At 48.8% G+C, this 12,419-nt stretch overlaps 2 protein-coding genes across 2 annotated transcripts; both read left to right on the top strand.

Annotated features, from left to right (window-relative positions):
• The first annotated feature begins 4,424 nt into the window (after positions 1-4,424).
• Positions 4,425-5,973, top strand: LOC116937253 (heat shock protein HSP 90-alpha-like). The gene is made up of 3 exons (XM_032944325.2): positions 4,425-4,625; positions 4,764-4,911; positions 5,321-5,973. Exons 1-3 carry the CDS (start codon positions 4,440-4,442, stop codon positions 5,611-5,613), a joined length of 627 nt encoding a protein of 208 aa, XP_032800216.1. The 5' UTR covers positions 4,425-4,439; the 3' UTR covers positions 5,614-5,973.
• Positions 5,974-6,941: 968 nt separating this feature from the next.
• LOC142912107 (MAD2L1-binding protein-like) lies at positions 6,942-12,160 on the top strand. Its single transcript, XM_076060420.1, has 2 exons — positions 6,942-7,313; positions 9,733-12,160. Exons 1-2 carry the CDS (start codon positions 7,161-7,163, stop codon positions 10,246-10,248), a joined length of 669 nt encoding a protein of 222 aa, XP_075916535.1. The 5' UTR covers positions 6,942-7,160; the 3' UTR covers positions 10,249-12,160.
• Positions 12,161-12,419: the final 259 nt, after the last annotated feature.

The following is a 12,419-nucleotide window of genomic DNA, read 5'->3' as shown; positions in this document are numbered from 1 at the left end:
CCCAAACCATAGCGTTTGTTAAATCCACAGACCATGCCCAACCCATAGCGTGTGTTAAATCCACAGACCATTCCCAAACCATAGCGTTTGTTAAATCCACAGACCATGCCCAACCCATAGCGTGTGTTAAACCAACAGACCATACCCAAACCATAGCGTTTGTTAAATCCACAGACCATGCCCAACCCATAGCGTTTGTTAAATCCACAGACCATGCCCAACCCACAGCGTGTGTTAAATCCACAGACCATACCCAAACCATAGCGTGTGTTAAATCCACAGACCATGCCTAACCCATAGCGTGTGTTAAATCCACAGACCATACCCAACCCATAGCGTGTGTTAAATCCACAGACCATAACCAACCCACAGCGTGTGTTAAATCCACAGGCCATACCCAACCCATAGCGTGTGTAAAAATCCACAGACCATACCCAACCCATAGCGTGTGTTAAATCCACAGACCATGCCCAACCCATAACGTGTGTTAAATTCACAGACCATGCCCAACCCATAGCGTGTGTTAAATCCACCGACCATGCCCAACCCATAGCGTGTGTTAAATCTACAGACCATACTCAATCCCTGGTGTGTGTTAAATTTTAGTATTTGGGTGCTATAAATTTCCACATACACCGCTTCGTTGAGCTATCAGTTATGTCCAGATGGCTTTTGAAAAAGAGCTATATAACTCAGCAGGCCTTACCTGGTAGAATAAAACATAGTTTTAAATCGTGTTTTTACAGTCGCTGCTAAACCCATAGCATATTACATCTACAGACCATACCCACCCTACAGCCTGTGTTCAAACCACAGACCATGCTCAACCCATAAAGTGTGTTCAATCCACAGACCATGGTTAACCCATGCAGTGTGTTCAATCCACAGACCATGCACAACCCTTAGCGTGTGTTAAATCCACAGACCATGCCCAACCCAAAGCGTGTGTTAAATCTACAGACCATGTCCAATCCATTGCTTGTGTTAAATCCACAGACCTGTGTTCAATCCACTGACCATGATCAACCCATAGCGTGTGTTAAATCCACAGACCATGTCCAATCCATAGCGTGTGTTAAATCTACAGACCTGTGTTCAATCCACAGACCATGCCCAACCCATAGCGTGTGTTAAATCCACAGACCATGTCCAATCCATAGCGTGTGTTAAATCTACAGACCTGTGTTAAATCCACAGACCACACCCAAACCATAGCGTGTGTTAAATTTATAGACCATGTCCAATCCATAGCGTGTTAAATCTACAGACCTGTGTTCAATCCACAGACCATGCCCAACCCATAGCATGTGTTAAATCCACAGACCATACTCAATCCCTGGTGTGTGTTAAATTTTAGTATTTGGGTGCTATAAATTTCCACATACACCGCTTCGTTGAGCTATCAGTTATGTCCAGATAGCTTTTGAAAAAGAGCTATATAACTCAGCAGGCCTTACCTGGTAGAATAAAACATAGTTTTAAATCGTGTTTTTACAGTCGCTGCTAAACCCAAACATATTACATCTACAGACCATACCCACCCTACAGCCTGTGTTCAAACCACAGACCATGGTTAACCCATGCAGTGTGTTCAATCCACAGACCATGCACAACCCTTAGCGTGTGTTAAATCCACAGACCATGCCCAACCCATAGCGTGTGTTAAATCCACAGACCATGTCCAATCCATTGCGTGTGTTAAATCCACAGACCTGTGTTCAATCCACCGACCATGATCAACCCATATCGTGTGTTAAATCCATAGACCATGTCCAATCCATAGCGTGTGTTAAATCTACAGACCTGTGTTCAATCCACAAACCATGCCCAACCCATAGCGTGTGTTAAATCCACAGACCATGTCCAATCCATTGCGTGTGTTAAATCCACAGACCTGTGTTCAATCCACCGACCATGATCAACCCATATCGTGTGTTAAATCCATAGACCATGTCCAATCCATAGCGTGTGTTAAATCTACAGACCTGTGTTCAATCCACAGACCATGCCCAACCCATAGCGTGTGTTAAATCCACAGACCATGTCCAATCCATAGCGTGTGTTAAATCTACAGACCTGTGTTAAATCCACAGACCATACCCAAACCATAGCGTGTGTTAAATTTATAGACCATGTCCAATCCATAGCGTGTTAAATCTACAGACCTGTGTTCAATCCACAGACCATGCCCAACCCATAGCATGTGTTAAATCCACAGACCATACCCAAACCATAGCGTTTGTTAAATCCACAGACCATGCCCAACCCATAGCGTGTGTTAAATCAACAGACCATACCCAAACCATAGCGTTTGTTAAATCCACAGACCATGCCCAATCCATAGCGTTTGTTAAATCCACAGACCATGCCCAACCCACAGCGTGAGTTAAATCCACAGACCATACCCAAACCATAGCGTGTGTTAAATCCACAGACCATGTCCAATCCATAGCGTGTGTTAAATCCACCGACCTGTGTTCAATCCGCCGACCATGCCCAACCCATAGCGTGTGTTAAATCCACAGACCATACCCAACCCATAGCGTGTGTTAAATCCACAGACCATACCCAACCCACAGCGTGTGTTAAATCCACAGACCATACCCAACCCATAGCGTGTGTAAAAATCCACAGACCATGGTTAACCCATGCAGTGTGTTCAATCCACAGACCATGGTTAACCCATGCAGTGTGTTCAATCCACAGACCATGCACAACCCTTAGCGTGTGTTAAATCCACAGACCATGCCCAACCCATAGCGTGTGTTAAATCCACAGTCCATGTCCAATCCATTGCGTGTGTTAAATCCACAGACCTGTGTTCAATCCACCGACCATGATCAACCCATAGCGTGTGTTAAATCCACAGACCATGTCCAATCCATAGCGTGTTAAATCTACAGACCTGTGTTCAATCCACAGACCATGCCCAACCCATAGCATGTGTTAAATCCACAGACCATACCCAAACCATAGCGTTTGTTAAATCCACAGACCATGCCCAACCCATAGCGTGTGTTAAATCAACAGACCATACCCAAACCATAGCGTTTGTTAAATCCACAGACCATGCCCAATCCATAGCGTTTGTTAAATCCACAGACCATGCCCAACCCACAGCGTGAGTTAAATCCACAGACCATACCCAAACCATAGCGTGTGTTAAATCCACAGACCATGTCCAATCCATAGCGTGTGTTAAATCCACCGACCTGTGTTCAATCCGCCGACCATGCCCAACCCATAGCGTGTGTTAAATCCACAGACCATACCCAACCCATAGCGTGTGTTAAATCCACAGACCATACCCAACCCACAGCGTGTGTTAAATCCACAGACCATACCCAACCCATAGCGTGTGTAAAAATCCACAGACCATGGTTAACCCATGCAGTGTGTTCAATCCACAGACCATGGTTAACCCATGCAGTGTGTTCAATCCACAGACCATGCACAACCCTTAGCGTGTGTTAAATCCACAGACCATGCCCAACCCATAGCGTGTGTTAAATCCACAGTCCATGTCCAATCCATTGCGTGTGTTAAATCCACAGACCTGTGTTCAATCCACCGACCATGATCAACCCATAGCGTGTGTTAAATCCACAGACCATGTCCAATCCATAGCGTGTGTTAAATCTACAGACCTGTGTTCAATCCACAGACAATGCCCAACCCATAGCGTGTGTTAAATCCACAGACCATGTCCAATCCATAGCGTGTGTTAAATCTACAGACCTGTGTTAAATCCACAGACCATACCCAAACCATAGCGTGTGTTAAATTTATAGACCATGTCCAATCCATAGCGTGTTAAATCTACAGACCTGTGTTCAATCCACAGACCATGCCCAACCCATAGCATGTGTTAAATCCACAGACCATACCCAAACCATAGCGTTTGTTAAATCCACAGACCATGCCCAACCCATAGCGTTTGTTAAATCTACAGACCATGCCCAACCCACAGCGTGTGTTAAATCCACAGACCATACCCAAACCATAGCGTGTGTTAAATCCACAGACCATGTCCAATCCATAGCGTGTGTTAAATCCACCGACCTGTGTTCAATCCGCCGACCATGCCCAACCCATAGCGTGTGTGAAATCCACAGACCATACCCAACCCATAGCGTGTGTTAAATCCACAGACCATACCCAACCCACAGCGTGTGTTAAATCCACAGACCATACCCAACCCATAGCGTGTGTAAAAATCCACAGACCATACCCAACCCATAGCGTGTGTTAAATCCACAGACAATACCCAACCCATAGCGTGTGTTAAATCCAGTAAGCGGGGATGCATGCAGGCTTGAGAGCAACTCGTAAACAATGTCATTTTTTTCCTCCCTTAAAGCACTTCTATTCAATGGTTTCTCTAGAGTTTTTACAGTGATAAATACTAAAGCCGTGAATGTTCACCGTTTGCAGACTTCATGAAGGGAGTGGTGGACTCCGAGGACCTTCCCCTCAACATCTCGCGTGAGATGCTGCAGCAGGGCAAAATCCTCAAGGTGATCCGCAAGAACATCATCAAGAAGTCCATGGAGCTGTTCGCGGAGCTCGCCGAGGACAAAGATAACTACAAGAAGTTCTATGAGCAGTTCTCCAAAAACATCAAGGTGGATGCTCTCACCATTTGCCGAATTTCTGCAGCGGTGTGGATTTGAATATTTTGCGATTCGTGCTTTTCCCGTCGTTCAGTTCGTCAGGGGGAAATCTGACCCTGTCGCTCTGCCTTTTATCGTTATTCCCCACAGCTGGGAATCCACGAGGACTCTCAGAACCGGAAGAAGCTGGCGGAGCTGCTCCGCTACCATACGTCCATGTCGGGCGAGGACATGTGCTCGCTGAAGGACTACGTGTCTCGAATGAAAGAAAACCAGAAGCACATCTACTACATCACCGGTGCGGGCAGACACGCACGTGCCAACAGCACCACACGCGCCACGACACCACACTCCATGGCACCACACACGCACTGCTGCACGACACACGCTGCTCTTCACACAGCCTGCTAGCACTTCCTGGCTAAGAACGTTGCCCAAGTATTGAATTTAAGTGTAGACTGTACAAGTAATCTAATTGTGAAGCTTTGCAGACTGTTAATCGTCCCTCGGTCTATAAATAGCATTCCACTTTGTGGTTGTTAACAGTGGTTCTCCTTTAGATTAGTCTTCGCCAAAGGAATTTGGAATGGGACTGTAAACGGGAGATGAGCATTGTCGCGATGCTCATTTGAGCGGGAATTTGCCAAACCGTTAGACGAGGCCGTGGTGCCGGAAGGCTAATTTGTGAACCGCGATTTAGCTCGCAGGCGAGTCAAAAGCGCAAGTGGCCAACTCTGCGTTTGTGGAGCGCGTGCGCAAGCGTGGCCTGGAGGTGGTGTACATGGTGGAGCCCATCGATGAGTACTGCGTGCAGCAGCTGAAGGAGTTTGACGGGAAGACCCTCGTCTCCGTCACCAAGGAGGGCATGGAGCTTCCGGAAGATGAGGAAGAGAAAAAGAGACAGGAGGAGGCCAAGGCCAAGTTTGAGAATCTCTGCAAGGTGGTCAAGGAGATCCTGGAGAAGAAGGTGGAGAAGGTGAGCACTCGGCAGGACTTGTGATGTGAACCTGTCTGGGGTGGGGAGCCACCCCCAAACTGAAACTAAATTATTTTTAGCTTACCAGGCAAGGCCCACTGAGCTATACAGCTCTTAGAAGCGATCTGGCCACAAATGATAGCCCAATGAAGTGGCTTATCATGTGGAAATTTCTAGGAGCTATATACTCTCGATGCATGTTTCTAAATGTGGAGAGAACAACCGGAGGTACTGGAGAAAAATCCATGTGACCACGGGGAGAACATGCAAACTCCAAATATCCAGGTGTCAGGACTGGGATCGAACCCACGACCTGTATACCAGGCGAGGTAGTTAACATCTCAACACTGCGGCACCCAGTTCCTACCTCGCTGTGCTTGTTATAATTCAATGTAGAGTAGGTTTATGGTTGATGCAGCACTCCATCCAGTCACTTATTCAACGATGGTCAGTCCCCTCATCAATCTTCATGTTTACATTGACGACCCCCCTCAACCCCCCCCAACCAACCCCTCCCCTCAACTCCCGCTAACCTATTCTCAGCTCTTTCAGACAGCAAACATTAATTTTTCGTCTTCCCCCTCCTCTTTTCAGAACATAGATGGACTTGTCCTTCTAAATAAACTGCCAAATCACTGCCCGTGATGCTAACGGTTTTTTGGTTTTTTTAAAAGAAATAAAACACCCGTTTAGAAATAAATAAATACCGACACTTCTTTCAAATGTTTCTTGCCATTGCTTTTCACACCTGATGATGACCGTTTGTGTTATGGTCGAAACGTCGTGAGAATTTTTATTGTTTTGTATATATTTTATTATTTTATTGTTTCCCTTCAACGTGACTTTACCGAAAGAGCTAAGAATATGAATTACTGCAGTCACGAAAGCTTTAAATAAAAATTCCCCCTTACCTCTCCACGCAACGCCTCTCACCACCCCCCTCAAACCCCCCCAACCAACCCCTCCCCTCACCACCCCCCTAAAACCCCCCAACCAACCCCTCCCCTCACCAAACCCCTCACCAAACCCCTCCCCTCACCAAACCCCTCAAACCCCCCTAACCAACCCCTCCCCTCACCAAACCCCTCCCCTCACCAAACCCCTCCCCTCACCAAACCCCTCCCCTCACCAAACCCCTCCCTCACCAAACCCCTCCCCTCACCAAACCCCTCAAACCCCCATAACCAACCCCTCCCCTCACCAAACCCCTCCCCTCACCAAACCCCTCCCTCACCAAACCCCTCCCCTCACCAAACCCCCCTAACCAACCCCTCCCCTCACCAAACCCCTCCCTCACCAAAACCCTCCCCTCACCAAACCCCTCACCAAACCCCTCCCTCACCAAACCCCTCACCAAACCCCTCCCCTCACCTAAGCCGCGCCCCTTCTTCCCGTCGTGCCCTTTTCCGGTGGGTAGGCCACGTGACGCCGTTTTGAACTGTTCAGTTTATTAACTGGGAGACGACTAACGGGCCAGCGGAGCCGGGCGAGCGAGGGGAGTGAGAAGAAGAGGAAGAAGAGGAGAGAGGAGGAGGAAGGAGAGGAGGAGGAAGGAGAGAAGAGTGGCGGCGATGTCGGCGCGGCGCTGCGAGGTGACGGTGCGCGGCGCCGTGAGCCAGCGGAGCCTTGGCGCCCTGGTCTGGGAGATCTTCGCTCACGCCCTGTACCAGCGCGGCCAGCTGCCGCTTCCCTACCCGCAGCTGCTGCACTTCCACAGCCACCTGGTGAGGGGAGTGGTGAGGTGGGGGTGGAGTGTTCAGGGGTGGAGTGTTCAGGGGTGGAGTGTGCAGGGTGGAGTGTTCAGGGGTGGAGTGTTCAGGGGTGGAGTGTTCAGGGTGGAGTGTTCAGGGGTGGAGTGTGCAGGGTGGAGTGTTCAGGGGTGGAGTCTGCAGGGGTGGAGTGTTCAGGGGTGGAGTGTTCAGGGGTGGAGTGTTCAGGGGTGGAGTCTGCAGGGGTGGAGTCTGCAGAGGTGGAGTGTGCAGGGTGGAGTGTTCAGGGGTGGAGTGTGCAGGGGTGGGGTGTTCAGGGGTGGAGTGTTCAGGGGTGGAGTGTGCAGGATGGAGTGTTCAGGGGTGGAGTTTTCAGGAGTGGAGTGTTCAGGGGTGGAGTGTTCAGGGGTGGAATGTGCAGGGTGGAGTGTTCAGGGGTGGAGTGTTCAGGGGTGGAGTGTGCAGGGGTGGAGTGTTCAGGGGTGGAGTGTGCAGGGGTGGAGTGTTCAGGGGTGGAGTGTGCAGGGGTGGAGTGTTCAGGGGTGGAGCGTGCAGGGGTGGAGTATGCAGGGTGGAGTGTTCAGGGGTGGAGTGTGCAGGGTGGAGTGTTCAGGGGTGGAGTCTGCAGGGTGGAGTGTTCAGGGGTGGAGTCTGCAGGGGTGGCGTGTTCAGGGGTGGAGTGTTCAGGGGTGGAGTGTGCAGGGTGGAGTGTTCAGGGGTGGAGTCTGCAGGGTGGAGTGTTCAGGGGTGGAGTCTGCAGGGGTGGCGTGTTCAGAGGTGGAGTATTCAGGGGTGGAGTGTGCAGGGGTGGAGTGTTCAGGGGTGGAGTCTGCAGGGGTGGAGTGTGCTGGGTGGAGTGTTCAGGGGTGGAGAGTGCAGGGGTGGAGTGTTCAGGGGTGGAGTGTGCAGGGGTGGCGTGTTCAGGGGTGGAGTGTGCAGGGGTGGAGTGTTCAGGGGTGGAGTGTGCAGGGGTGGAGTGTTCAGGGGTGGAGTGTGCAGGGGTGGCGTGTTCAGGGGTGGAGTGTGCAGGGGTGGAGTGTTCAGGGGTGGAGTGTGCAGGGGTGGCGTGTTCAGGGGTGGAGTGTGCAGGGGTGGAGTGTGCAGGGGTGGAGTGTGCAGGGGTGTAGGCTTTGAGGGTTCAGCAATTTGGGTTTCGGTGTGTGGGCGCAAGGTCACCGATTGGTTTAGACCTGACCCCGGGTCGTGTGTGGAGGCGGAGCGGCTGTGGACGCGAAGGGTGGACACGAGCGGGCTACATTCGACATGAAATTAAGGTTTTAATAATTTCGGTGATGTTTATACAGTAATAGAAATCTCCATATATATAAAAGGCAAAGTTGTGATTGTGTGTCTGTTCGAAATGTTTAGCGTACTTCCCGACATGCAACAAACTGGAAATTTGCCATGCGGGTACTTTCCAGACTGTACACCATGCAAAAATTATAAAAATACACTTTCTTATTTTTCGGAGGGGGGTTGGGGAGCTCAATAATGCATTTATTTTTTGCACGGCAAGTGAGCTGTGATTTCAGTTCTGTCACGTGACCCACGCATGTGGAAGCGTAACGCATTGTAGTGTAGTGGTTAGCGTTGTCTGTGTTTGTGTGTCTGTGTGTGTCTGTGTGTGTGTGGAAGAGTAACGCATTGTAGTGTAGCAGTTAGCGCGCCGCACTACAAACCCGGCGACCCGAGTTCGATTCCCGCTCACGGCCACCACGATTATTTGAACCGGTCCTGGGCCTCCCCTAGGTCGACTCAAACGAGTAACTGGTGTGGTGTGTGAACATCGCCACTGGGGAGACAAAGACGGCCGGGCGTCCCGGGCGCAGCCAGGTAGTCAAGCTAGTGAGATTATAAAAAGTAAAGATACATTTTATCATTATGGCTGGTGTCCTTCACGTGTTAGATGATGCTGTACCCATGGAGTACAGTCGCTGAACTACAGCATCTCTTAAGGACTCGTACATGTGGCGATGGTGGCGAGGTGGCAGTTTAATGTTGGATGGGGTGATAGTCGATGTTGCTGCTGATGTTAAATGTGATGGTGGAGGTGAATGTGATGATGGATAATATGTGCCGGATATAGTGGTGGTGATAGTATGGTGTGACAGGTGACTGTTGCGATGTTTGTGGTAGAGGCCGACCGAAAACGAAACCAGACCGAAAGTTAAAAATTTACTTTCGGCCGAAACCAAAACTATGCCGAAAGAGGCCATTTGCCAACTTTCGGCGCCCAAACCGAATTTCGGTCGGCCTCTAGTTTGTGGTGACGGTGATGGTAGAGGTGGATATATTGATGTGGGACACAACGTAATAATGCTGGACGTGATGTTTATAATATCCGCAATTGCATCTCAGGGCAGCAGTTCTGTTGGTGGCTGAAGACCGTGGCTTTCGTCCTGGTGTGAACGCCTCCCTCCCCTCTTCCCTGCAGGCAGAGGTGCCCCCCAGGTTAAGGCAAGAAGCACGCATGCTGACGGCCCTGCGCGAGCTGAGCGGCCACCTGGAGACGCTCTTCTCCCTGTCGCACGTGCCCCGGGTCCTCATCCTGCTAGGGCCGAGCCCCATGTCGCCGCTTGAGCTCTACGAGCTGGACTTCCACGAGCTGGCGCTGGGAGGCAGCGGCGATTCACTGTGCCACGCTCGCTACAGCCGCCACGTGTTTCACTCACTCTTCGTGCAGAATGTGTTTGGCGAGCCGCGCGCTCTGCCTGTCACCTCGGCCACACTGCTGCTGTGGGCGCACAGGGACTGCGGCGTCGACTGGTTCAATCCCAAGCTCAACTACAAGCTGCCCAACCGCGGGAGGAGGGTCGTCGTCGCGTTTAGCAACAGCCTGGAGGAGCCGCTGGGCACGGCCCTCGGCCAGCCATGCGAGAACGACTGCGTGTGGTTCCAGGCCCCTGTGGCCATCAAGGGCGTCCTGGACAGTGGGTCAGGCCAGGGTTAGAGGGGCTGATGGATGGGACCAGCTAGGCCAAAATTCTAGGGATACTGCAAATTTTAATATTACTTATTTCAATATTATATCTGAATCTCCTTCCTTATGGTCAATCAAGGCCAACTATTAAAGATTCTGCCGTAAACGTATTCATCCATTAAATTGCCTAGTCTCACGTTTATATTTGGGGCAGTGCGAATTCACGCGCTACGTGGTTTTAATTTCGGAGCCGCAGTTGCACACAGGAGAGTCTCTGATTCGCAACTTGTGCATCGGGCGTTTGCAACTCGCGTGCTTCGTGTGGGTCCGGGTATGTGCTGCCCCGTTGTTCCCATGGCAGTTGGAAGCCAGGGAAGTCGAGCTGGAATATAGTGCTTGCAAGGGTGTCCAGGGTATGGGGACACTTTAGTACATCGTACGATTCAAGGTCTGCAATAACACAATTTTTTTTGTTCCTGGGTAGTGAGTGTTATTTCCTAATTGCTTATGCCTCAAAAGTACAGAAAATGGCTATTATTCCCCACAAACTTTGCTTTTGTGACCAGGAGAGTGATATTTAGAAATTATCCTATTTTCCAGAACATTCCAGATAGATTCAGTGCTGAGTAAACTTGTAGTAACTTCTAGAACATTCTGGAACTTTCCAGTAATATAAATAGTATAAATACAGGGGCCTTAAGCCCACCAGTTCAGTTTAGTTCCAGCTGCCTAAGTGGATACATATCTGCATTTTTCTGAGATGGCATCAAGAGGCTGCAAGCATCCGGCAGACGCATTTTGCCATGTCTGCGGCCAATTTATCAAGACAAGAGCGAAAAAGTACTCTGTGGAAGCATTACATATACATACACAGATACTCAGCTATTGTGAAAGCCTGGTGGGCCGTTTGCCCATTTCTCCACTAACAAAATTATAAGAGGCTTGCAGAAGTCTAAAGAGTTAAGAAATTGGGGAGTAAATATTTGATATAAAAGGTTCCCGAAAATTGTCGACCCCCCCCCCTCAAAAGCAAAGTATGTGCTTTGGTAACAAAGTTTGTGGGGAATAATAGCCATTTTCTCTACTTTATAGGCATAAGCAATTACGAAATAACACTATCCATTTCCAAAATAACATCACATTGTGATAATCTATACTGATTATGGTTTTTAAAATGTTATTTCCTGATTATTTTGTGAGATAAACTTTGTCATAAAAGTTGTCAATTTGTAGCCGTTACCCACAACATTGGTGCTTTGCAAAATGTCATGCAGAGTAATTGAACAGTGCTGGTTTTCATGATAATGTTAATAGTTCATTTATTTAATAGTTTTTGTTTTCATTTTACCGAAAGCATATACATGGTGAATGTTATATGTTGAAAAGTTTTAATGTTTGCAAGACTCATAGGCTCATGCTGGATGAACTGCAGTGGAAAGAGTTTACCGGTCTTTATTGGCACTGGAAGCCATCAAGGGTATAAAGACTGTCAAGGCAGCAGGCATTCGGACATCTGCACTGAACAGTTAAAGAATGTTGCACTAAAAACAAGGGATTGGCTCTTGAGAATGTTAAATTTCTTTGCTCATACCCAAGACACGGAAGACTTGTCACGTTTCCAAAGCCAGGAAAAGACCCATCTGACCCTAAGAGCGTCTGACCAATGTCCTTGTTCTGCTACCTCTTCAAACTTTTTGAGAGACTTATCTTGAAGCAGCAATCACCTATACTGGAGGAACAACTCTTTCCAGAACAATCTGATTTCCAGCCGCGCAAGTCCTGCACTGGCCAAGTGCTAAACCTCACCCAGTACATAGGAGACGGTTTCAAGAACAACCAAATTACTGGTGTCGCCTTGGTCAACCTATCAGCAGCATATGCCACTTGTTAACCAGATGTGTGTTAAATTTTAGTATTTGGGTGCTATAAATTTCCACATACACCGCTTCGTTGAGCTATCAGTTATGTCCAGATGGCTTTTGAAAAAGAGCTATATAACTCAGCAGGCCTTACCTGGTAGAATAAAACATAGTTTTAAATCGTGTTTTTACAGTCGCTGCTAAACCCAAAGCATATTACATCTACAGACCATACCCACCCTACAGCCTGTGTTCAAACCACAGACCATGCTCAACCCATGAAGTGTGTTCAATCCACAGACCATGGTTAACCCATGCAGTGTGTTCAATCCACAGACCATG

The sequence above is a fragment of the Petromyzon marinus genome, unplaced genomic scaffold (genome assembly GCF_048934315.1).
Source record: "Petromyzon marinus isolate PM22_M1 ecotype Great Lakes invasive population unplaced genomic scaffold, UKy_Petmar_22M1.pri1.0 PM_G_Scaffold_19, whole genome shotgun sequence".
Classification (NCBI taxonomy): Eukaryota; Metazoa; Chordata; class Hyperoartia; order Petromyzontiformes; family Petromyzontidae; genus Petromyzon; species Petromyzon marinus.
This window is presented reverse-complemented; position numbering and strand designations above follow the sequence as displayed.

Excerpts from the sequence above, each read along its gene's own strand:
- LOC142912107 (XM_076060420.1), top strand. The coding sequence starts at position 7,161 with ATGTCGGCGCGGCGCTGCGAGGTGACGGTGCGCGGCGCCGTGAGCCAG. Across the intron at positions 7,314-9,732 it reads TGCACTTCCACAGCCACCTG|GCAGAGGTGCCCCCCAGGTT; the intron begins GTGAGGGGAGTG and ends TCTTCCCTGCAG.
- LOC116937253 (XM_032944325.2), top strand. The coding sequence starts at position 4,440 with ATGAAGGGAGTGGTGGACTCCGAGGACCTTCCCCTCAACATCTCGCGT. Across the intron at positions 4,626-4,763 it reads AGTTCTCCAAAAACATCAAG|CTGGGAATCCACGAGGACTC; the intron begins GTGGATGCTCTC and ends TATTCCCCACAG. Across the intron at positions 4,912-5,320 it reads GCACATCTACTACATCACCG|GCGAGTCAAAAGCGCAAGTG; the intron begins GTGCGGGCAGAC and ends TTTAGCTCGCAG.